Source organism: Hyaena hyaena, unplaced genomic scaffold (genome assembly GCF_003009895.1).
Source record: "Hyaena hyaena isolate Hyena2069 unplaced genomic scaffold, ASM300989v1 scaffold_67, whole genome shotgun sequence".
Classification (NCBI taxonomy): Eukaryota; Metazoa; Chordata; class Mammalia; order Carnivora; family Hyaenidae; genus Hyaena; species Hyaena hyaena.
Window position 1 is genome coordinate 3,404,644 of NW_024080699.1, and position 25,609 is coordinate 3,430,252.

At 40.8% G+C, this 25,609-nt stretch overlaps 1 protein-coding gene across 3 annotated transcripts in view; it reads right to left on the reverse strand.

Annotated features, from left to right (window-relative positions):
• The window catches only part of TC2N (tandem C2 domains, nuclear), a 43,653-nt gene extending 20,744 nt beyond the window's left edge, over positions 1-22,909 (reverse strand). Inside the window, exons 1-4 of one of the 3 annotated variants that reach the window (XM_039232548.1) lie at positions 22,844-22,909; positions 9,522-9,644; positions 7,207-7,440; positions 147-314 (exon numbers count right to left, since the gene is read on the reverse strand). In XM_039232548.1, coding sequence (XP_039088479.1) covers positions 147-314; positions 7,207-7,440; positions 9,522-9,588 — 469 coding nt within the window. In that variant the 5' untranslated portion in view covers positions 9,589-9,644; positions 22,844-22,909. Of the gene's footprint in view, positions 1-146; positions 315-7,206; positions 7,441-9,521; positions 9,645-21,116; positions 22,548-22,578; positions 22,712-22,843 lie in introns of those variants that run through there. The other 2 variants (XM_039232549.1, XM_039232547.1) reach the window with 2 other exon arrangements.
• Between the last annotated feature and the right edge of the window lie 2,700 nt (positions 22,910-25,609).

Here is a 25,609-nt window from a genome sequence, read left to right on the forward strand (position 1 = left end):
TTTTCACATCACTTCTGAAGCCCTGCTTTTCACTTATTTTTGGTTCTTCATAATGAGAATCATCTGTCCCAAGGTCTTAGATTTTATTTGATTTCTACATTTGTTAAAGAGGAACACAAAAAGAAAAAACAAAAAAATTTTCATACCTGATCCATATAGTCTCGCGGCTTCTGAACGTGGAGGGAGGCGTCGGCTCAAGTCAGGTGAAATGTGCTGGTACCTATAGCATGGGTTGTACACATCGTAGCTGGCTCCGTGCTGGGACGAACTAGAAAGTTCTACCTTTCGGTCTCCAAAAGATGCTCTGGCAGATCCTGAAAGTAAGTGTTTCTACAGTTTTACCCTTTTCCTGCAGTTATTAACTTAACAGCTGGTGCGTCCAATGCAAGAGGAAGAAAAATTTTGCCTCAAGAAATAATAAATCACATGTGTTTGAGATACTAAAAAAATTAAATAAAATAAAAATAAAATCAGTACACATTTATTTACTGTGCTCTACAAGTAAAAAGATGATCACTGTTTGACAAAGACACAAAGCATTTATAAAAACTGACCACATGCTGAAATATGCAGAGTAATTTTTTGAAAGGGCCGAAATCACAGTGTGTGCTCTCTAACCACGATACAATAAAGTTAGAAGTCAACAGAAAGAGGATTAGAAAATCTTTACATGGAAATACAAAGGGGCTAGGATAACCAAAAAAGGAAAGAAAAAAAAAACCACTTCAAAAAGTAAAACAAGATTGAAAGATTTGTGCTACTGAGTTTTAAGAACAGAACACTGGCACACAATAAAATAAGACTTAGCAGAACGGAGGCCCAGAATGAGACAGTCATTTTATGGACATTAGATTTACAATCAATGTGGCACTAGATAAGAATGAAGAACAGTCTTTTCACTATAAGGTGCTAAGACAATTAGATATTGATACTGAAAAAAAGAAAAACAACAACCTAAAAAAATTCGTAAAATAGTATTTGCATATGGACTATGGATCTAAATTAAATGTTAAAGGCAAAACTTCTACAGTTAAGTCAATTTACAAGAAAGTTTAGGAGCGCCTGGGTGGCTCAATCGGTTAAGCATCTGACTTCAGCTCAAGTCATGATCTCACGGTTTGTGGGTTCGAGCCCCGCATCAGGCTCTGTGCTGATAGCTCAGAGCCTGGAGCCTGTCTTCAGATTCTATATCTCCCTCTCTCTCTGACCCTCCCCTGCTCATGCTGTCTCTCTCTCTCTCTCTCTCAAAATAAATAAAACATTAAAAAAAAAAAAAGAAAGTTTACACAGCCTTAGTGCTTCTTAAACACAACAGAGCATTATCATAAAAAAGTTTTTTAATAAACTGAACTACATTAAAATTGAAAATTTCCATTATATTGGGATCTTCGAAGAGAGTGACATGGTCACCCATAGAGAGAAAAAAGTTATGTGTAACACATGTAACCAACAAGGGACGCATATCCAGAACCTATGAGAACTCCCACAAATCAGTAAGAAAAAGGCCAGCCCAAACAGAAATTAGCTGCAAGCCTCAAGCAGGCACTTCAGAAGAGAGGCCATCCAAATAGCCACAAACAGGAGCAAGGGCTCAATTTCATTAGTCATGAGGCAAATGCAAATTAAAACTCCAATGAGATTCCACTACAAACTCACCAGCATGGTCACAATGAAAAAACCTGATAAAAGCAAGTGCAGACAAGAACGTAGTGCAGTATGAATTATCGTATTTCTGCAGGAGGGGATGTAAACTGAGGCAGTCACTGGGGAGAACAGTTCGGCAATTTCTACTAAGGCTGAGATCCATATGCCCTATGAAGTGGCAGTGCCCTTTGGGGACATACACACCAATGAAATGCCTGCACGTGTGCACCGAGAGACCAGTACAAGAACGCTCAGAGGCATTATTATCCGTCATGGCCAAAATGGGAAAAAACTCAAATGTCCCTTAACAGTAAAATGAACGATAGTCGATACTTACTACATAAAAATACTTTCTGTATGCTATGCAGAAACACTACTGTGTACCATGTAATTTAGAATAAATGAAAATAAATGTATTTTCTGTGCAGATATTAAAACTGAAGCTATTGACAACAATTTGAGTGAATCTTACAAAAATATGTTGAATGAAAGAACCTATCATAAACAAGACTATATACTGAATATATAATTTCATTTACATAAGGGTCAGAAAACAGAAGAAACTATAAACCATGACCTTGAGGAATAACTGCGTAGGTGGTAAAAAGTAAGAACAGCACGAAAGCCGAGAATTAGAACAGTTGGGACACTGAAAAGGGGGAAGATGGAAGCTTCTGGGCTGCTGGCAACACGTACTTGTTTATCTGAGTGGTGACCATACACGTTTGTAATAAATCACTGAGCTACATATTTCTGTTTTGTTCCTTTTTTCTCCACGTGCATATTTCACAATTTAAAAAGGGTAAAACAACAGATCAAGTTCCTTTCAAAGTTAAGAATCACACTGGAAATAACATAGAGACATAAAGTTTCTAAGAGTTTAAGTTATTGCCATCTTTTAATTCTTTTTGTCCCATTTAAAATAGAACCCACAGTTTTAACCAATATTTTCTGAATTAAGCTAAACAATAAAACAGGTGGCTTCACAATGAGTTCAGAAAAGAAAAAGAAAATATGGGGTTATGAGGTGAGAGCTTATCCTCACCCCAGTTCAAATAACTGTGTGTGCAATCCAAGCAAAATACACAGGCAGAGGGGCGCCAAGAGGGAGTTCTGATGCCAGAGAGCTTTGTAAGGAGCCTGTGCACCTTATAAGCTAACCCTTAAATCATTCAGCACACAAACACTGCTACAAGTCTGTTTATGGTAACAAGAATACACTGTCAAGAGTAGTAGTACCAAAAATGACTCATTACCTTTATAGGCTATACCTAAAAAAGAATATTCTGATTTCATTTTTCCTTAACAGAATTCCAATTTTCCCCTCAAAGAGCGTACAGTGATATTATTTTTAAAGCTCAAGAGGAAGTTTTCTCAATTTACAGAACCACAGTGCTATAAAACTAAATGTAAAGGAACATTTACTTTACACCTCTCAAAAGCTCTATTTAAAATTTCAGTATTTATTCAAAATGCATTCTCTTAACGGGTAGGTAGATAGACATGAGATAAAGGAAGCGTGGTAAGGTATTAATGATAGAATCTCTGTGCTACAAAGCAGTACGCTATGGCTGTCATCAGACATATCAGTGAGAAATGAAACAAAACACATTTCAAATACTTGAAATAGGTTTAGTCATTACTGATGGTGGTCTGCCCTATCTTCTTCTCAATATGTCCCTGTCAGCCCATCACTCACAAGCACATCCACATACAACCTGCACATGTCTGACTTCTATAATTAGGCACCAAACTTTCTTGACTCTAATAGTTTTCTCTCCAATATGATACCACATCTTCATTGAGACTATAATTTAAGTGTAGACCAATTTCCCACTCATTCAAACCAAAAAGCAATCTGTTTTCTAGAGATTTATTGAAAATGAAAAGACAAAAGAGAAACTATCACATATTGCTAGGTAGATATTTCTCATTTTTATTATGAAAATAATACATAAAATACCCTAAATATTTTAAGAATATAAAATGTATTACATAAATTATGGTACATCTATAGATTTAATACTATGGGGCCATTAAAAAGCAATGAGTATAAAAACATGTTCACAATGTATGCTGGGACTAAAACACATTACAAAACTGTTTATATGGCTTAATCCCAATGCTGTTAACAAGTATGAGAGAAGGAGAAAGACCAAGTGTCAAGGTACCCTGTGACCCAAGGCTTTTAAACACTGTTTGTGAGAGATACTACTGATGTGTGCAAAACCAGGTGATGGGCCAGGCACAGGGTTCCTCTTTCCTCGTTTCTCTAAAAGAAAAAAAGAAAGAATGGATGGATGGATGGATGCATGGATGGAAGGAAGGAAGGAAGGAAGGAAGGAAGGAAAAGATAGATCACTTCTGCCAAACCTAACTCTCCTGTAGACAACAGCACACTGTAGACCAAAAACAAAATGAACAATAACCCTGAAGGGACTGGACAGTGATCAAAAACAGTGCAGATTCTGGAGAGCATTGGCTCTTGGAAGAAAGGGAACGGCCGTCTGTTTTAATGACTGTTAGCCTCAGGGCAAGCCAAAGTTGGCGCTGCACAGGGCGGATAAGCTCCAACAGAAAAATCCACACTCTTTTTGGCCCGAAGAAGCAGAGGGCAGAGTTCAGAGCAACCACAGCTGCTAGAAAGCAAGGTGGAAATCTTGGAAAGGAGAAAACTCCAGATTCTGTGAATACAGTTTGCTCAAATATCTGGCTGAACCACACATATGTGGGATGGACCCCAACTAAAGATACATGGGGTCTAAGCTAAGAGCTGCTTGCTACCAAAGACACAGAACTTGCAGCATAGTCTAACCAAGTTAATCACCTGGTTAAAAAAAGAAAGAAAAGGGGTGCCTGGGTGGCTCGGTCGGTTAAGCGTCCAACTTTAGCTCAGGTCATGATCTCACAGTTCATGGGTTCAAGCCCTGTGTTGGGATCTGTGCTGACAGCTAGCTCAGAGCCTGGAGCCTGTCTTCAGATTTTGTGTCTCCCTCTCTCTCTGACTCTCCCTTGCTCATGCTGTCTCTCTCTCTCTCTCAAAAATAAATAAAACATTAAAAAAAATTTTTTTAAAGAAAAAAAAAACGCTCTCATCTCAGAGTAATCTAACAGATTCTCAAGTGTCTACAACACAATATCCAACATCCAAAATACAATCCAAAATTACTCCATACACAATGAAACATGAAAAGGTCACCCATTTTCAAAAAAAGAAAAGCCACAGAATCCACACCTAAGTGACTCAGATGTTAGAATTAGCAGACAAAGATGCTATCGTCCAAAGACATAAAAGAAAATAGGCTCACAATAATGAAAAACAGAAAATGAAATCACAACAGAAGAATAGAATCTACAAAAAAGAACCAAATGTGAATTCAACAACTAAAAAATATAATGTCTAAAATAAAAATTCACTGGGATGAGCTTAACATCTGCATGGAGATGACCAAGGAAAAAGATGGTAGTGAATTTTACAATCAGTAATATCCAATCTTTAAATTTTTTTTTTACATTTATTTATTTTTGAGAGACAGAGAGAGACAGATCATGAACAGGGGAGGGGCAGAGAGAGAGGGGGAGACACAGAATCCGAAGTAGGCTCCAGGCTCAGAGCTGTCAGCACAGAGCCTGATGCAGGGCTTGAACCCATAAACTGTGAGATCATGACCTGAGCCAAAGTCGGACGCTCAACCGACTGAGCCACCCAGGCACCCCAATAATATCTCATTTTAAGAGAGAGGGGCAAAAATGTTGAACAGGAAAAAAAAAAAGTCTCAGAGACACATAAAAAACTATAAAAAGGTCCAACATATGTCTAACTGGAATCCCAAAATGAGAAGAGAAAAAGGATGGGGGCAGCTGGGTGGCTCAGTAGGTTGGGTGTCCAACTTTGGCTCAGGTCATGATCTCACGGTTTGTGAGTTCAAGCCCTGCATCAAGCTCTGTGCTGACAGCTCAGATCTTGGAGCCTGCTTCAGATTCTGTATATCCCTCTCTCTGCCCCTCCCCTGCTCACACTCTGTCTCTTTCTCTTAATTGGGGATGAGCACTGGGTGTTCTATGGAAACCAACTTGACAATAAACTATTAAAAAATAATAATAAAATAAAAAAAGAATAAATGTTTTTAAAAAAAGAAGAAAAAAACGATGGGGCAGAAAAGACTATTTGGAAAAATTATTTTAGATTTTGAAAGGAGTCTAGATTACACTGTTATATGCATTTGTCCAAACTCAACAAATACAAACTTAAAACTTAGGTAGTTTGTTAGGTATAAGGTTTTTATCAAAAAAAGAAAACTATAAACAGATACTGAACTCTAATAAACTACACATATGCTTAAGCACTTAGAAGTATACTAATGTCTGCAATTTACTTTGAAATGTGTTCTTCACCCACCCCACCCCCACTCAAAGAGGATTAATAATGGATAGAGGAGGGGTGCCTGAGTGGCTCAGTCGGTTACGCATCTGACTTTGGCTCAGGTCATGATCTTGTGGTCCATTGGTCTGAGCCTCGCATTGGGCTCTGTGCTGACAGCTCAGGGCCTGGAGCTTGTTTCAGATTCTGTGTCTCCCTCTCTCTCTCTGCCCCTCCCCAGCTCATGCTCTGTCTCTCTCTGTCTCAAAAATAAATAAACGTTAAAAAAATTTAAAAAAAATAATGGATAGAGGAATTGATAAGCAAGATATGTGATTAACTTTGGTAAAATAGTAAAGTAGATTCTATGTATTGGACATTCACCATTATATTCTTTCAACTTTTCTGTATGTTTGAAATGTTTCATAATAAAACTTTGAGGGGAAGGCGGGAAAACTGTGACAGTGTTTCAACAGACTGAAGCAAATTGTTTTTAAAATACAAGAGTTGGGGCGCCTGAGTGGCTCGGTTAGTTGAGTGTCTGACTTCGGCTCAGGTCATGATCTCACAGTCTGTGGGTTCAAGCCCCGCATCAGGCTCTGTGCTGACAGTTCTCAGCCAGGAGCCTGCTTCAGATTCTGTCTCTCCCTCTCTCTTTCTGCTCCTCCCCCACGAGTGTGTGCATGCTCCCTCTCTCTCTCTCTCTTTCAAAAATAAATATTTTAAGGGGCGCCTGAGTGGCTCGGTCGGTTAAGTGTCCGACTTCGGCTCAGGTCATGATCTCACAGTTCATGGGTTCGAGCCCCGCATCAGGCTCTGTGCTGACAGCTCAGAGCCTGGGGCCTGTTTTGGATTCTGTGTCTCCCTCTCTCTCTGACCCTCCCCTGCTCACACTGTCTCTCTCTCTCTCTCAGAAATAAATAAAACACTAAAAATAAATAAATATTAAAAAATGTTTTAAATAAATAAGGCCACATCTACACCCAGATGTGTTGAATGTATCAGATTTCATAATGAGATCTTTCAAAAATATTATACATTAAGTTCCTCTACAGAAAGAGCAAAGCATGTAAGAAATAAAACGTAAAATTTATGTATAAAAGAATTTTACATCTTTAAACATATGGAAGAGTGAAATGACAGAATCAATGACATTTCAATGCTACATGTTGATTTTTCAATCTTGCCGTTTTATTGTTTACCTTCGAGTTCTTCCAGATGTGAAGGAGTTCCTTGTACCCTGGGCTGAACATAAGATAACTTAAACTTGGGCACCACAAATGGCACCTCTTTACCATCAGATGGTAATTTGGAAAGTAAATAGTCCTCAGTACAGCCGACCTGAGGCTTTACCGAAACAGAAGTCAATGGAGGTGCAGATGCAGAGGTACTCTGACATGCCGACACTGCTGATTTCAAGTCTCTTTCTGTGGAAACTGCATATAAAAGAGGACAAAAGAAGAGAAAAATCTCAAATATGAATGTAGAGTTATATATAATAATCTAAAGTTAGCATGCTTTCGTACTTAATCTTCTAGAAGAAACTGCTGATAGAGAAACTACTACTTCTAGGTCCTACTAAGCACTTCTGGAATCTACATGAATTCTGTCCAGGCAATATTTGCAAAATTAACATAATACTGCCAAAGCATATTAACTTATCATAATGGTAAAAGCAGTTTTTAAAAAACTCATTCCCACGAAAAGAATTCACAGATGGAAAACAAGTTTATTTTGTAGTTAATTCCACAATACTTTCGAGTAAAAGCCAGGCATTTAAAAATATTGCCAATGACTAAAATGAGCAAATCAGAGAACTCTAGATGCTGGCGAGGATGTGGAGAAACGGGCACCCTCCTACACTGTTGGTGGGAATGTAAACTGGTACAGCCCCTCTGGAAAACAGTGTGGAGGTTCCTCAGGAAACTAACAATAGAACTCCCCTATGAGCCAGCAATAGCAGTGCTAGGAATTTACCCAAGGGATACAGAAATGCTGAGGCATAGGAGCACGTGTACCCCAATGTTCATAGCAGCACTCTCCACAATAGCTAAAACATGGAAAGAGCCTAAGTGTCCATCAACAGATGAATGGATCAAGAAGATGTGGTTTATCTACACCATGGAATACTACATGGCAATGAGAAACAATGAAATCTGGCCATGTGTAGCAACATGGATGGACCTTGAGGGTGTTATGCTGAGCGAAATAAGTCAGGCAGAGAAGGACAAATATCAGATGTCTGCACGTATAGGAGGATTAGGAGGAACTTGAAGGAGGAACAAGGGGGAGAAGAAGGGCGGAAATGGTGGGGGAAAGGGAGAGAGGCAAACCATGAGAAACTCTTGAATGCTGACAAAAACTGAGGACTGATGGACGTGGGAGGGAGGGGGGATGGGCATGGAGGAGGGCACTTTGGGGATGAGCACTGAGTGTTATGTGGAAAATAATTTGACAATAAACTATTTGTAAAAAAAAAAAATCATTAAAAAAAATAAAGTTCATATTTGACTAAAAAAAAAAAAAATATTGCCAATGAAGCAATTCTTGTTGTCTGTACCAGTGGTTAGAATCCGTCTTAAATATACAAAGCAATTCTGAAAAGAAGCTAAAGGTCTCCAAGTCCACAAAAATCTTCACTGAATCACAAAATAAAATGTATTTTTACCATATAATAGCAACTCTCCATGTTAGCTTCTGTGACCTATTTTGTCCTTTGTCTCAAATTATATATGTGTTTCCTAAGCTGGTGACTTAGGCTGGGGAGGTGAGGGACACCCAGAGTTCATCTTTACGTAAGAGCAGTATCGTCTGTTGACCGAATGGAAGTACAACTACTACTGTGTAGAAATTTATGAAATGTTTTAATGCAGAAAGAAGCCTTCCTATTCAAAGATACTAGGGAGCTATGCTCCAGACAATGAAATACAAGAAAAAGCCAAAGGAAAATAAAGTTTCAGTCATAACTCTGAAGAAGCAAGGAGACCACTGAATAGAAAGGGAAATGTCCAGAAGTTCTTCATAAATATGGGGTCTTGATGAAATAGTGAGTCTCTTCTCCATTAGTCATTCATTTGCGAAAGCCATTTTTAATACACTGTCACAAACTAGAAATTGTCTTTATTCAAATTAAAACATTTGCCAGAGTATACTGTCTCCAAACACACCCAAAACCTCTTCTCTCCCTGCCTTTGCCTGTGCAATTTCATCCACCTACTAATCCTCACATCCACTCTTCACCTTCTCGTACTTTCTTCTTCCCACTCAGACTCCCATACCAAATGCCACCCTCACAGGGGTGATGTCCCAGGGTATCCGTTGGGTTGAATTTCTCTCTCTCTCTCCCTCTCTCCCTTCCCATTCCCCAGGGTACTTTATGATTTACCTGGTGTGCCTTATATTTATGTCTGCCTCCCCCATGAAGTCAGGAAATACTTCTCATTTATATTACCAAAATACCACAAATAGAAAAGATATTAAATAAATGTGTGTTGATGTAAAAAGAAGCCAAACTCACAATTGTGCTTTTCTGTCTCACCATAGAAACATCCCCTACAGCAGCTCTTTATAAATTCTGTTGCCATTACATACAATTTCCAACAGCCGGCAATTGATACAAACTTCCAATTTTAATATTAATCTGTTGGTAGAACAGAAAACAAGTTATGATCAGGCTTAATGCATTAGGTATCACTAAATAAATCATATTATCGATGTCTTTCTAAGATGTAATAAGGAATACAAAGCAAAAATGTTTTGAGGAAGATAGATTTTTTTAATCTTATATATAATTTCATACAGGCTAGGCTTCTTAAAAGTTATCAATTAAAAGGACATGCTCAAAAATCGCTAAATGAACAATCTCAATGTTAAACTTGAAAAAAAAGAAAAATTCCACTGTCTTCTTTTTTGCCAGGTATACTCAAATCAACGCTCCAGCAAATTTTGCAAGAAAATATGGCACTCATAAAAATTGAGAAAAATTTCACTTCCTCCAAATCAATTCTTTTGGTAATCCAAAGGTCCTATAAATGGGGCTAATAAACAACAATACTTTTAAGTTGGTTTAACATTAGAATTACACCAACAGAAAAATATATCTCAAACCCTGTATTACACACACACACACACACACACACACACACACACACACACAGATACTAGCTAACTAAACCACATATAACATAAGATGGAAATAAAAGGAGTCTGTCTTATTTTTTTGAGATTTTATTTTTAAGTAATATCTACACCCAATGTGGGATTTCAATTTACAACCCCAAGATCAAGAGTCGCATGCTGTACCGACTGAGCCAGCCAGGCGCCCTGGGAGTCTGTTTTAAATTTACCAGAAACATAAAATTGCATAAGGACTTTATGTCTAGTTGTCCATCTTGGGCTGACTGACTATATTCCAAATGCACTTCCTTCATTTATGCCTACTTAAACTCTGTACATTTTTCATGGGAAATTCCAAATGTATACAAAGATGATAAAATGGTGTAAGAAAATCCCTATCACCCAGACTAACGAGTTACCAGCTCATGGCAAATCTTCATTCATCTCTACCTTCCCACTTCTGTTTGTGGGATCTGTAAGTAACAAATCTTCTCACTTTATTTACTTCCTTTGTGTGGGTGTACTGAAACTGTGTCTTCAAACAAAACAACCCCAGGCGTTTTCATTTCCCCAAAGTGGGAGCTCAGATGATGAGGGAACTGCCTGCAGACCCCTGGGGGTGGCTTGTACCTCCCCGTGCAGCAGGCCATAATCCACATATTCTCAATGCAGTATGCTAGCTCCGGCTTCCCAATACAGACACCAGCAGAGTATCTGTTAAAAAGCTGGATGTTTGCCAATCTAGACAGGAAAGAAATGATACCTCACGTTGTTTTAATTTGAATCTTTTTTACATGAGGTTGGGCACCTTTTCATAGAAGGCTAATCTGTATTTGTTTCTATGAACTCAATGTTCATTATCTTTTTTGCCCATCTTTCTATAAAGCTATTGGTCCTTTGCTGCCTCAGTTTTAGAGGATTTTTATATAGTTGAGAGATTAATGCATTATCCATGACATAAGTGGCAAACTTTCTTCCAGTCTCATTGTCTTTTTATAGTATTTTCTGCTTAGACAGAGAGGGAGAGAATGTGTATATATATATATAGATACATACACAAAAACATATATGAATGTGTGGATATACACATACATAGTTATAGTTACCTATGTTTTTTCCCTTTTTGCTTCTGGATTTGGAGTCACAGAAAACTTTTCCTCATATATAGGTCATAAAAGACTTTACCCATGGTTTTTTCTAATACTTAATATGATGTCATTTTTTATATTAACACTGCTGTGTACAGTATGAGAAGTAGATTCAGTCCTGTCTTTCTCAATTGGCTATTATAGTATCATAAATACCATTTATTTAAAATTTTGTATTTTCTCCAATGATGTTAGAATGCTGCCTTTATTATACACTAAATTTCCATAGACAATTGAGATATTCTGTATTTTCTAGTCTCTTCAACTGTACTGTCTTTTCCTGTACCACATTTTAAAATGATAGGGTGCCTGGGTGGCTCAGTTAGCTAAGTGTCTGACTTCAGCTCAGGTCATGATCTCACAGTTTGTAGGTTCCAGCTCTGCCTCAGGCTCCGTGCTGATAGTTCAGAGCCTGGAGCCTGCTTCTTAGTCTGTGTCTCCCTCTGTCTCTGCCCTTCCCCCCTTCTCTCTCTCTCTCAAAAATAAATATTAAAAAAAAAAACAATAAATAAAATGATAATGGCCTGTAATAATATGCTCTCATATGCAGCAGGGCTGGCCCCCCAACCTACTGCTCTTCAATTTCAAGGTTTTCTCAGCTTTCCTTGTTTTTCTATTCTTACTAATGAACTTTGTAATCTGTCCTTAGCCCCAAGAGGAAAAATATAATGGTCATTTTGTTGGGATTCTGTTACATTTATAAATGATTTTAGGAAAAATCCTGACATTCTTAAGATGCTGTGTATGCCTACCCAGAACATTTGTTCCAGTCTGTGTTTGTATTTTGGGGAGTTTTTATAGTTTTTCTCATATAAATGCAGAACTCTTCTTGTTAAGTGTATGCCTTTAAAATTTTTTTTAAGGTTTATTCATTTTTCAGAGAGAGAGCATGCATGGGGGAGGGGCAAAGAGAGAGGGAGACACAGAAGGTGAAGCAGGCTCCAGGCTCTAAGCTGTCAGCACAGAGCCCAACCCAGGGCTCAGACTCAAAAACCGTAAGATCATGACCTGAGCTGAAGTCGGACACTTAACCAACTGAGCCACTCAGGTGCCCCAAGTGTATGCCTTTAAAATGTTTTTGGCTATCAGCAAGGGCATCTTTTCTTCCATTATATCTTGTAACTGATTTGTTTTAAAAATTGATACATTTTCAAAATCCCTTTTTAGCTCTAGTTTAAAGGATGCATTCCTTGACCACTCAGACCATACTGATTTCTCTCATTTCTAAATATCCAATGAACTTTAAATATATATACACATATATTTTTTTCTTTACACTTATGATGCTTGTTTTCTCTCCCCTTCTAAAATATAAACTTTTCAGAAACAATATTCTACTCACCCTGTGTGAGACTGGGAAGTCTCACACTAGTAGGAACTCAGCATATATATAGTTGATCAATAAGGGAACAAAGTATAACTACCTCAAATAGAAACTCCTGGCAAACTCATCAAACCACATTTCTGACCCCAGCCAGCCTGCAAATACTTTACATTAATCATGAAAGGAATGTGGGAGGACTGGTTAAAAACCATTGCTACTTCTGGGGAAAAGGTCCTCAAAGCTGACGGCCTTGAGTCATCCAAACTGGGGACTAAGGGGGAGGGATGCAGAAAAGGAAACAAGTCTATGTAAATAAGAATAAGGCAGATAGATGGGGCACCCGGGTGGCTCAGTCGGTTAAGCATCCGACTCTTGATTTCAGCTCAGGTCACAATCTCAGGCTTCACGAGATCAAGTTCCGCACTGGGCTCTGCACTGACAGCATGGAGCCTGCTTAGAAGTCTCTCTCCATCTCTCTCTGCTCCTCCCCAGCTCATGTTCTCATTCTCGTTCTCTCGCTCGCTCGCTCGCTCTCTCCCCAAAATAAATAAATAAAAATGTAGAAAAAGAAGGCAGACAGAGTCTGCATGACAGACTACTGGACAGCAGAGAGGTGCACACAGAGACAACCACAGACACAGGGCCCAGCCCAGCATTCAGCAGGGCACTGCTCAAAGCACGCGTGCAAGCAAACTGCGCAAGGCTGGGCACAGACCACCAGAAGAGATTAGAAAAACCGCACTGTCACTCATCTAAGTCAGGAATCATGCCTGTCCCCACCAACCAAACCGGGCTAACCTCAACATTCACAGGATACTGGGCAGAATACTCAGAAGGCTCTTGCCTCGGTGAGGCAATAAATAGTCCTAACTGAATGCTAGTCTGCTTGCCAACCAACAAATTTAAAAAGCAAGAGTCAAAAGGATCCAACCGTTTTCAAAAAAACTAGGTCCCAGGGCACCTGGGTGGCTCAGCTGGCTAAGCATCTGATGACTTCGGCTCAGGTCATGATCTCACGGTTCACGAATTTGAGCCCCGCATTGGGCTCTCTGCTGTCTGCACACAGCCTGCTTCAGATCTGTCTCCATCTCTCTCTCTCCTTCCCCCGCTGGTTCTCTCTCTTTCAAAATAAATAAACAAACAAACAAATATGTCCCAAAGCAAAAATTACTATTCTATATCGAGCACACAAGGTAAAACTCACAATACCTGGCATCCAATTAAAAAAATGACCAAAGATGCAAAAAAAAAAAAAAAAAACTGGGAAAAATCAACCAACTGGAACTATCCAGAAATACACAGACTTTAAGGATATTAAAACATTTCTGATGGGGCACCTGGATGGATCAGTCAGCTGGGTGTCTGACTTCAGCTCAGGTCATGATCTCACAGTTCGTGGGTTTGAGCCCTGCATCGGGCTCTGTGCTGACAGCTCAGAGCCTGGAGCCTGCTTCTGATTCTGTGTCTCCCTCTCTGTCTGTTCCTCCCCCATTTACGCTCTCTCTCTCAAAAATGAATAAATGTTAAAAAAAATTTAAAAAAACCATTTCTGACACTATATGTTCAAAAAGTTAAGAAGTGACATGAAAGATACAAAAAAGATGCAACTTTTAAAGATGAAAATCATAATATCCAGTGTAGAAAATACACTGGAAGGGATTAATAGCAGATTAGATATTGCAAAAGATTAATGAACTTAAAGTACAGGTAAAGAAACCATCCAGGGGCACCTGGGTGGCTCAGTTGGTTAAGTGACCAACTTCAGCTCAGGTCATGGTCTCATGGTTCATGGGTTCGAGCCCTACATCGGGCTCTGTGCTGACAACTCAGAAACTGGAGTCTGCTTCGGCTTCTGTGTGTGTGTGTCTCTCTCTGTCCCTTCCTTCCTCATGCTCTCTCGCTCTCTCTCTCTCTCTCTCAAAAATAAACATTAAAAAATTTAAAAAAAAAGAAACTATCCAAAATGAAATGAGAAAAAAGAACAAAGACAAAATAAAAAGAGCATCTGTTGACCCATGAGATTTTCAGCAGCCTAATACACATGTACTTGAGGTCCATGAAGGAGGTGGGGGGAGGCAGAAAAAATATTTGAAGAAATAATACCAAAAATTTTCAAATGTAATAACTACCAACCACAGATCTAAGAACCTCAGCAAACACTAAGCATGGGAACTAAGAAGAAAATTGTGCCACGACACATCACAATATCATGGCTCAAAGCCAGTGATAACAGGAAATCTCAAAAGCAGGTGGAAAAAAGGAAGAACCTGTCTTTTATTTCATTAAATATAGCCCATCATAGTTTTATTTGTTTGTTTTGGGAGAGAGGGGACACGCGGGAGAGAGGGGCAGAGAGCGACAGAGAATCCCAAGCAGTCTCCATGCCACCAGCACAAAGCCTGACGGAAGGCTTGATCCCAGGGCTGTGATATCATGACCTGACCCAAAAATCAAGAGATGCTTAACTGACTGAGCCACCCAGGTGCCCGGAGCCCATCCTAGTTATTTTAATAATCCATGACTAGTAATTTCGTAAGTTTACTTCTTATTATCTGTTGTTTCTGCTGATGCTTGTTCAGGCTGTCTAACTTCCTGTGCACTTGCTTATGTTTGAAAAATTGTTCAGTAACCTTGAAACTTTATTCATAGAACTTTTTAAAGCCAAAGATAAAAATACACTCCTACAGAGAATATCTGAATTTACCATATAACTTTAAATTCTTACCTTGACATATAACCCACTTTAAAAATGGGCAAAGGATGTGAATAGACTCTCCAAAGAAGTAAGATAGATAAATGGCCAAGAAACAATATGAAAAGATGCCTAGCATCAGCAGTCACAGGAAATGCAAATCAAAACCACAGTGAGATACCAATCCACATACATTGAGGATGGATATAATCAAAGAGACAGACAAAAACAAGTGTTGGCAAAGATCTAGAGAAACCGGCACCCTCATAGATTACTGGTGAGGATGAAAATGGTGCGGCTGCTTTGGGAAATGGTCTGGCAGTTCCTCAAAAACTTAACCATGGAATTACCATATGACCCAAGAATTCCACTCCTTAGGTAAATATACCAGTGAGAATGAAAAATATATTTCCATACAAAATTGTACACAAATGTTCATGGCAGTATTCATAATAGCCAAAAAGTGGATACAACCCAAATGTCTGCCAATGAACACCTAGAAAAACAAAAACAAAACATGGTATGTCCACAACATGAAATCTTATTCAGCCATTAAAAGGAATGAAGTATAGATTCATGTTACCACATAAATAAGCCCTGAAAACATGCTAGGTGAAAAGGCAAGGCACAAAAGGCCACGTATTATAGAATTCCATTTATATGAAATGCCCAGAATAAGCAAATCCACAGAAATAGAAGGTGCATTAGTGATTTCCAGGGGGTGAGGGAAAGGGGGAAATGAGGAGTGACTGCTAATCGGTGCAGGTTTCTTTCTGGGGGAGGGGGGAATGTTCTAGAATCAGTGATGATGGGTACACAACTTTGTGAATACATGAAAAACCACTGGACTGTATACTTTTTTTTTTTTTAAAATTTTTTAATGTTTTATTTATTTCTAGGAGAGAGAGAGAGAGAGAGGGAGAGACAGCATGAGCAGGGGAGGGTCAGAGAGACAGGGAGTGACAGACTCTGAAACAGGCTCCAGGCTCTGAGCTGGCAGTCAGCACAGAGCTCGACGCGGGGCTCGAACCCACAAACCGCGAGACCATGACCTAAGCAAAAGTCGGACGCTTAACCGACTAAGCCACCCAGGCGCCCCTGGACTGTATACTTTAAAAGGGTGAATTTTAGGGTCTGTGAATTATATCTAAAGAAAAATAAGATATTAAAAAAATTACACCTTGGAATATTTTTTTTTGGACTACCAAGGTGACGTGAATCACCCTTCTAGCACCATCCATGGTAACAACTTCCCAAGGATGGGTTTTTTTACCCCCTGTTTTACTTGCCATCAAGGCAACTTTCCTCGTGGATCCCTAAAAGAGGTAGAGTGAGTTTTACTCCTTGAGGCCACAGACCTTTGGGATTTCCAGAACTAGAGGCATAAAATCTCCTGTTAGCTTACCTTGAATGAGCCCTAGGCTGACTTCTAACTACTCCTCCTGTCCTGCAAACCCACCAAGTTTTTAATCAAATCTAATCAGGTTCTCCGGGTTTAACAAATGCACTCAGAGCAAATAAGAATTAAGAGCTCCTTTAGTCTTCACCTTTCAGTTTTTCTCTTCGATTTTAGCATATTAATTCCTAAGTACCTTTTAAAAGAATTTAAAGACAGCATTCTTAGCTATTTTCAGTGTGAAGGTTCTTCCACATATGTTAACTATTATTTCCAAAATGAAAATTCTCTGTTTACTTTTCAAGTTAAAATGAACTCTAGTGAGTTAGGACAGGATCTGCAAAAACAAAGGACAGCCCGATAGAGTCTACGTTAAAGTACCTTCACTATTCTTTGTGACTTCAGCTGATTACAGTAGATATTTAAGACTAAAAATATATTCCAATGAAAAGTTTATTTTAGAAAAAAATTAATTTGAGAGGGAGTCTAGTTTTAAAAGAATTATAAGTAGGTGACTCCTCCTCTTGGTATCAAGGCTCTTTACACAATTAAAGTAAATAAGATTGCAGCAAGAATACACAAAGAAACCAAAGAAAGATTAGTCCCCAAATACATGCACACATATATGGAAACTTGGCATATGATGCTTATAGATCCCTAGGAGGAAAACCAGAATGTTCAATAAATGATGCTAGGAAAAACTGATTACCCGTCTGGAAAATAAATGAAATTGGACCCCCATTTCACCCCACACAAAAATCAATCACATATGGATTAAAGACATAAATACGAAAGGCAATACTATTTTAAAGCTTTCAGAACCTCAAGAAAGAGAACAATGTATTAAACAAGATGCCAAGGGGCACCTGGCTGACTCAGCTGGTTAAGCGTCCGACTCTTGATTTCTTGATATGCTCTCAAAGTTGTGAGACTGAGCCATGCTTGGGGCTCTGCACTGAATGTACAGCCTACTTGGGATTCTCTCTGGCGCGCACGCGCTGCCCCTCCTCAGTCACATGCATACACTCTCTCAAAATAAACATTAAGAAAAAAGTAAAAAGCCAAAGCTTAAAAAAAAAAAGATGCTGAAAGCATTCGCCATAAAGGCAAAGTCTGACACACTCAACTACACTAAACCAGAGAATGCATCTATCAAAAACCATATAAAGTAAAAGACAAGCCATTTACTGGGGGAAAGATATTTGCCACCTGCATAACTGATAAGACTCGGTGCCATAAATAAATAAACAACTTCCAGAAGTGGATTTTTTAAAGTCAAAAAGACAGGCAAAAGACATAAGCAGACATACAGAATTGTGGAAGGTCTGACATCATCAGTAATTACAGAAATGCAAATTAAACTTCTGAGTACTATTTCTCACCTACCAGCTGGGTGAAAAGAAACAATTCAGGTTAATTACAAATGTTGTTGTACAGATGTCTCAAATGTTGAGGAACGGAAAAAAGTGAACCTTTAACACACTGCCTGGGGAAGTATAAACTGGTATAACCACTTTGTAAAACAATTCAGAATGGGGAGCACCTGGGTGGCTCAGTGGGTTACACGTCGGACTCTTAGTTTCAGCTCAGGTCATGAACTCATCCATTGGTGAGCTAGATCCCTGAGTCAGTCAGTGCAGATAGACTACAGTGTCCGAGCAGAGCCTGCCTGGGATTCCCTGTCTCTCTCTCAAGAAAAAAAAAAATTTCAGTATGTCCTAGCAAAACTGAAGATCCACAACTCTACTCCCAGGCAAGGAGACATGCTTTAGAATAGCCATAACATAACAGCTGTTGATGGCAAAGAGTGAAAATTAAATAAATAAAAAAAAAGAAAATGGAAAATGTGCCTAAACATCCATTAACAGGAAGATGGATGAACGGCGGTAAAGTCATATAATGGAATGACACAGAGCAATAAAGAGTGAACTACAACACAGCAACATCAATGAATCCCATAAACACAATGTTGTACCAAAAGAAAGTCATGGAACAGACAAAACTAAACAATCCACTATTTATGAATACATATCTACGTGGTAAAACTATACATTAAATCAAGCAGCATGGAAAGAGAGAGATACTGTCAGGGCTTTGAAAATATTTGTATTATTTCTAAAGCATGATAGGAGTACAGGGGCATTTATTTTATTTGTATTCTCTAAATCTATAGATGTGTCAAAAGTACTATTTTGTACATATGAAATAATTTCTCATTTAAAAATGAAGTAAATGCATGGTTATGGTAGAAAACATGAAAGATATAGAAAACTTAGGACAAAAATAAAAATTATCAATAATCCCATCACCCTGAGATAATTACAGTATTTAAAAGAAAAAATATATTTAGTGTCTTCTTCCACTATTTAAAAATATTTTTTTAATGTTTATTTATTATTGAGAGACAAAAAGAGACAGAGCATGAGCAGGGAAGGGGCAGAGAGACAGGGAGACACAGAATCCGAAGCAGGCTCCAGGCTCTGAGCTGTCAGCACAGAGCCCAATGAGGGGCTTGAACTCACAAACCGCAACATCATGACCTGAGCTGAAGTCAGATGCTTAACCAACTGAGCCACCCAGGTGCCCCTCCACTATTTTTATTTACTTTTTTTTTTTTACAGCTTTATTGAGGTACTTATAGTAAATTAGACATATTTAAAATGTATAATTACATGAGTCAAACATATGTAAACATTGGTGAAAGTGTCTTCACAATCAAGAAAACGAAGGGGCTCCTGGATGGCTCAGTCAGTTAAGGGTCCAACTCTTGATTTTGGCTCAGGTCATGGTCTCATCGTTCATGACATGGAACGCAGTGTGGGGCTCCGCTCTGACAGCTCAGAGCCTGCTTGGGAGTCTCTCTCTCTCTGTCCCTCCCCCACCCCTCTCTCTCTCAAAATAAACCAACAAACAAAATGAATACACTCACCATCCCCAAATCACGCCCCTGTCCAATCCACCTCTCCTTCCTTTCCTTTGCACTCATCCTCTGTTTTCTGTTACTTTAGGCTAGTCTGCATTTTCTAGAATTTTGTCAGGGTTGAACATACTTTATGCACATGTCACACTTTCATTGAAACTTTCAGAAGTTTCCCAACATGATTTACCAATTTACACTCTTCCACCAGGAGAGTACAAGAAGTCCAGGCGCTCCATACCCTTAGCAACATTTGATTAGTGGCCTTTTCCATTTTAGCTATTATTTTTCATATTCCCCAGGTAAATACACATAAAATGACTCGTCTGAATGGCAACAAAAAATTTAAACTTCAGTGGTGACTGAAGTGACACTTATTATAAAGAAATCTTCACGTAAGAGCATTTTTTAACTGAAGCAAAGCCCTTAGTGTATGCCTCATGAATTCTGGTGTTTTTTTTTTTTAAAGTCTGATTTCCACAAAAGAGATTTAGAAGAATCACTGAAATATATAAGAAGGAATCACATGACTTAAAATGTAAGCTGGGCTTTTTAGGGGCGCCTGGGTGGCTCAGTCCATTGAGCGTCCGACTTTGGATCTCACGGTTCGTGGGTTGGAGCCCCACGTCCGGCTCTGTGCTGACAACTAGCTCAGAGCCTGGAGCCTGTTTCAGATTCTGTGTCTCCCTCTCTCTCTGACCCTCCCCTGCTCATGCTGTGTGTGGCTCTCTCTCTCTCAAAAGCAAAAACATTAAAAATAAAATGTAAGCGGGGCGCCCGGGTGGCTTAGTCGGTTAAGCGTCCGACTTTCGCTCAGGTCATGATCTCGCGGTTCGTGGGTTCGAGCCCCGCGTCGGGCTCTTTGCTGACTGCCAGCTCAGAGCCTGGAGCCTGTTTCAGTCTGTGACTCCCTCTCTCTCTGACCCTCCCCTGCTCACGCTGTCTCTCTCTCTCCTAGAAATAAATAAAAAGCATTAAAAATTTAAAAAAAAAATAAAAAAATAAAATGTAAGCTGGGAATCACAGTACTGGAGCTCGGGTGAAATACCCTCCAACAGTTTGTGAAAGTGTGACTTTAACACTGATAACATCTGAACCCAAGAGACCAAAATACCACTAAGATAGTGATCATAATTTGAACGAGGGAAGATGAAAATCTTTCTTACAATAGTTCTATTCAGTCTGCTCAGCTACTTGCTCTCAGCTCCGCTACTTAACCATGAATGAGGAACAATGCTGTGAGGTGCACTTTACCGTGAAGGCATTCGATTGTCCTTATATTCTTTCTAAAAGGACTATAAACTCCCCTCTACCGCCCTGAACTTCTCCTTCTAATCCTTGTCTCTCAAAATAAGGACGCTACACTCCGTATCTTTATTTCTTCATTCTCTATTTACTCCTCAGATTCATTCGTATTTGGCTTCCATCCTTATCATTTTACTTACATTATGTTTGCTGAGGTCAATGACCTTCTTCTATCCTAACTACCAAAGCCAAGAGACATTTAATCAGCGTCTACCTTCCAGATCTTTCTGACTCATCTGACTGAGATAGATTTCTCTCCTGATTAAAAGTCTTTCCTCTCCCGGCTTCTATGCACCACGATCTGCTAGATTTTCCTCCTTCCTTCCAGAATTCTCCTCCTCACTCTCCATGGCTGTCTCCATACGCTTCAGTGTTGGTGTTTTCCATCTTCTGTCTTCTTTTCCTGCTGTTCTTACCGGAATGATTTCTTCCACTCTCACAGGACTAATGACACAAATCTACGATGCTTCCAACATTTACAACTCTTATCCTGACTTCAGAAAATCCCAATACTACACAGGTCTACCAGATGGCCTCTGAGAAACACTGCTTCTCTCTCAACCTGAATTAACCTCTCAATTTGTTAGCTTTATGCGTGAACACACTTACAATTCAGGTGGAGCCAATAACATACAAGAGATACTTTTGAAATATTTTTCTTGAGTTTAAAGAAACACAAATTTTTATGAAGACTTTCCTCCAGTTATGAAGGTAACTCATAGTAACAAAAACTACAAAACACGAGAGATAAAAAAGGCAAATCTCCTCCAGCCCCAGCCCTCAAAGGCAAGCAGTATTAACATTCCCTTCCAGAAGAAGCAGTTTTTAACCACAATGAAGTTACATGTCAAAATATCAAATTGGTAAATACAGCGTGTTGCTGGTAACTCAGTCTTTTCCAGGCTACTTTTTACAGTGTTAATCAGAGAAGAACAAAACTCTACTACATGCCTACCTGGAGAGAGAACCTGAATAATATGCTAATAACCAAAGCAGTCCTTTCCCATGCTGTACTTTTAAGTATTCTAAAGGAATCAGTGTTTTTGGCTTGGCATCTATCTTGCCTATACCTAGACCTCTGTGTGCAACATACCCCACAAATCAGCCATCCTATTTCCCTTTATTTTTTTCCCCTTTATTTAAAGGAAACCACAGCGAAGAAGAAGAAGGGGGAAAAAATGGAAGAGACAGAAGCCAAATCTAAAATCAAGCTGGGCGTATAATTCGCGTTTTGCAAAAACCATAGGGAAGTGACATTTTAATACCCCTTTTCGGCTTCTACAAGTTTCAGAAACGTCACAGATTAAAGACACTTAGCTAGTCTGTTGATATCGGACTCTCCGGGCAAAGGAAGTTCGCTTCCCTCTTCGCCCAGAGCCCACCTGCGCCGGGCAGAAAGCGGGGTACGGGCTGGGGTCTCCCCTCCCTCAAGTCCGGGGGTCCCACTCAGCGGCCCCGGGCAGGGCGGGGGCCGGCCTCGGCCGCACCCCCACTCTCAGTCACTGCGCCCCCTCCCCGCCCAGGCCACAGTGAGCTCGGCTGTCGGGGGACCCCAGACCTCCCCGAGGGCTCCGGGGAGCAGGTGTCGCCGAGGAAATTCGGGAACAGCCTCCCCCCTCCCCAGCCCCCAAGCAAGACAACATTTCTAAAGAGTGAAAGGAGACGAAAAACCGTACAGAAGAGTAAGCCCCGGGAGGCTGGGGCAGGGGCCGCTCTCACACCGCGCCCCCCGCGCTCCTCGGGCCCCACCTGGGGGCCCCCCGACGGCGGTTGCTCGAGGCCAGCGCCCGGGAGCAGTCCCCCGGCGCACCTGAGCCCAAGGTGCCCTCCCCGCCCAAGACCTGCCGCCCGGCCGCCCCGCGCGGGGTCTCCGCGCGCCGCCCCCGGGCGCCCCCGCTCCACACCCGGCCGAGGCGGCGCCGCGCGGCCGCGGCCGGTTACCTCCTGCAGGCAGCGGGCACTCCGCCGTGGCCTCCTGGCGGAGCCTGGCCTCGGGTCACCCCGCGCGGCCGCGCCCCGAGACCCCGCCCCCTCCCCAGGTCCGCCCCGCCCCTCGGGAGGTGCGCGCCGAGGGGCGGGGCGGGGCGGGGCCGCCCGACCGGTACCTGTGCGCGCGAGCCCGCGCCCTTGGCCCCGCCCTCCTCGCCTCTCCCAGCCGCTGCCCTGCGCCGCTCCCTCCCGAGAGGTCTTCAGAGAGCATGGAGGGGTCAGGAGGGAGACAAAAAGTAAGCGAGGTATAGAGGGAACGTTTTTTGGCCTGATGAACTTTTATGTACAGGGGACGAAGGCGCAGTCTTTCTTGCCAGAGGTGCGGCTGCGCCCTTTTCTTGGAAACGGAAGAACCTTTTCTTAGCTGCCTTATAGTGTTACTTGACTTCACACCCTAATTTTAAATTCTTTAAGAATCAGCCCGCTTCTCTTCACTTTTGTGGCTTTACATCGACTACCACCTTGCTAGCAATAGGTATGTTGGAAGGTGTCTACTACAGAGCCCTGGACTCCATATTATGCTAGGATCCACTGTAGCCCCCTGGCAAGGAGTGGGCTGACCCTTTTCTTGTATGCCTCCCACGGTGGGAGTCTCAGCACTGTTCTTGGAAAGTTGTTGAGTGGATTCCTGGATTATCTGTTGATGAATGGCTCAGCTTTTGAAAGGCTGACAAAGTATAAATTGAAGGAAAGATAACCCTTTTCGTCCCACGGAGCAGTCTTTCCCAAAGTGGGTAAGTGGGTTCTGCTCATCTCCAGCCCCTACAGATGCCCGAGTGCAGGTGGAGGGGGGGCTAGATCCGAAGATCAAATGAATCTGGGGAAACAGACGCAGTATAATTACTTTCCGGTGCACTTACAGGCTTAAGACCTGTGTTTTACTTTGTATCATTGTGTAGTTCTCAAATTTATTTGACCTGAAGGGTGGCAGGCCAAAATGTGCCCCTTTGACATAAGGGTTATTTTAAATTAAAGGTGCTTGAACAGCGGAAACCAGAAGATCACTCTGATCCTCTTTTTTCTTCCTCAAAGTGGAAGATGAAACTCCTGAGTCAAAGATGTCTTCCTTATTCTGGGAGGCAAGAAACATTCTTCTCACCGGAGATAGGGAGTGAAGGACCGAGGCAGTTTATACACATACATCTTGTTAAGCTAACTCTGATCTTCCTAGTCTCTTCACTGTTATCTGACCCAGCTCAAGCCCCCTTTCCATTATTTACCACCCTTTGTCCAACTTCGTATATAAATGTTCAGTTCTAACTGCTTCTTTGGATCTTCCTTCTCCTGTAAGGGCTGCTGTGTACATGTAAAAAATCTGTATGCTTCGCCCATTCATCTATGTCAATTTGATTCTCAGTCCCAGCCAGAAACCCTAAAAGGGTGGCAGTAAAGTTTCACCTCCCCTACACACCACACAACTCTCTTCCTGAGAAATGGCTATTGCCGTACTGGGGCATTAGTGTTTCAACTCACACACTTTCGATAAACGCTGCTTAAAAGTCCTCGAACACTCACCTTCAATCATTTCTCTATTACAAATGTTTGCAAAGTTCTGTAGTGTTTACACAAAGCTTTCACATGAGTCATCTCATTTGACCCTCACAATTATGATGTAACTGTTATTATCCCTGTTTTACAGTTGAAAATATTGAGAGTTAAACAAAGAGTGGTTACCTGCGTATAGAGTCAAGACTGACTCTGGACTTCAGACTCCAAGGCTCTTAAATATATATTATATAAAATGTGTGCGTGTGTGTGTGTGTGTGTGTATATATATACATATATGATGTGCTCTATTTAAAGGTCAAATGAGAGAATATGTATATTCTCTCTGACACTTTGTATTAGAAAAACTCAGTTTCCTGCCTGTTGTAGGGAAAACTCAGTTCTTTCCTCCTCTATTTCTCTTGCCCCTGTATCTCCTTTACTCTTCACATAAAACATTTCCTTTCCAACATTCCTTGTCACCAGATATGTGGAGGTATTCCCCCCACACCAAGCAATTCACTGCAACACCTGATAGATGTCCCACAATTCAACTCAATTCTGACATTACTCACGCGGAGAGAGCATCAGATCCCACAGGTGAAGGGCTCAGTCCCACACGACTGTCTTCCTGCACCCCACCCCCCACATCACATGCCGGGTTGTGCTTCTGACCAACCAGCTATAGATCAGAGGTTCCAATGACACACACACACCCCCCACTCCTTGGGTCCAATGAATTTGCTAGAGCAGCTTACAGAACACAGAGAAATGCTTACTTAGTTTCACCAGTTTATTACAGGATATGATAAAAGACACAGATGAACAGCCAGATGAAGAGAGATATATAGGGCAAGGTCTGGGAGGGTCTCCATGGACTTGGGGTGCATCACCCTTCCAGTGCGGATGTATATGCCAACCTGGAAGGTCCTCAAACCTTGCACTACTGGGATTTTATGGCGGCTTCCTCACATAGGCACGATCATTTATTAGCCCCGCTTTCAGCCATTCTCCCTTCTTTGGAGGATGGGGCGTAGGCAGAAAATTGCAAGTTTTTAATCATGGCTTGGTCTCTCTGGTGACCATCCCTCAACCAGGTGCCATCCAGGAGCCCACACAGAGTCAACTAGTGCTCTTATCACTTGGAAGTTTATAAGGGTTTTAGGAGCTCTGAGCCAGGAACCTGGGGCAGAGACAGATATTTATTTTCTATCATCTCACAGCTTTTAATAG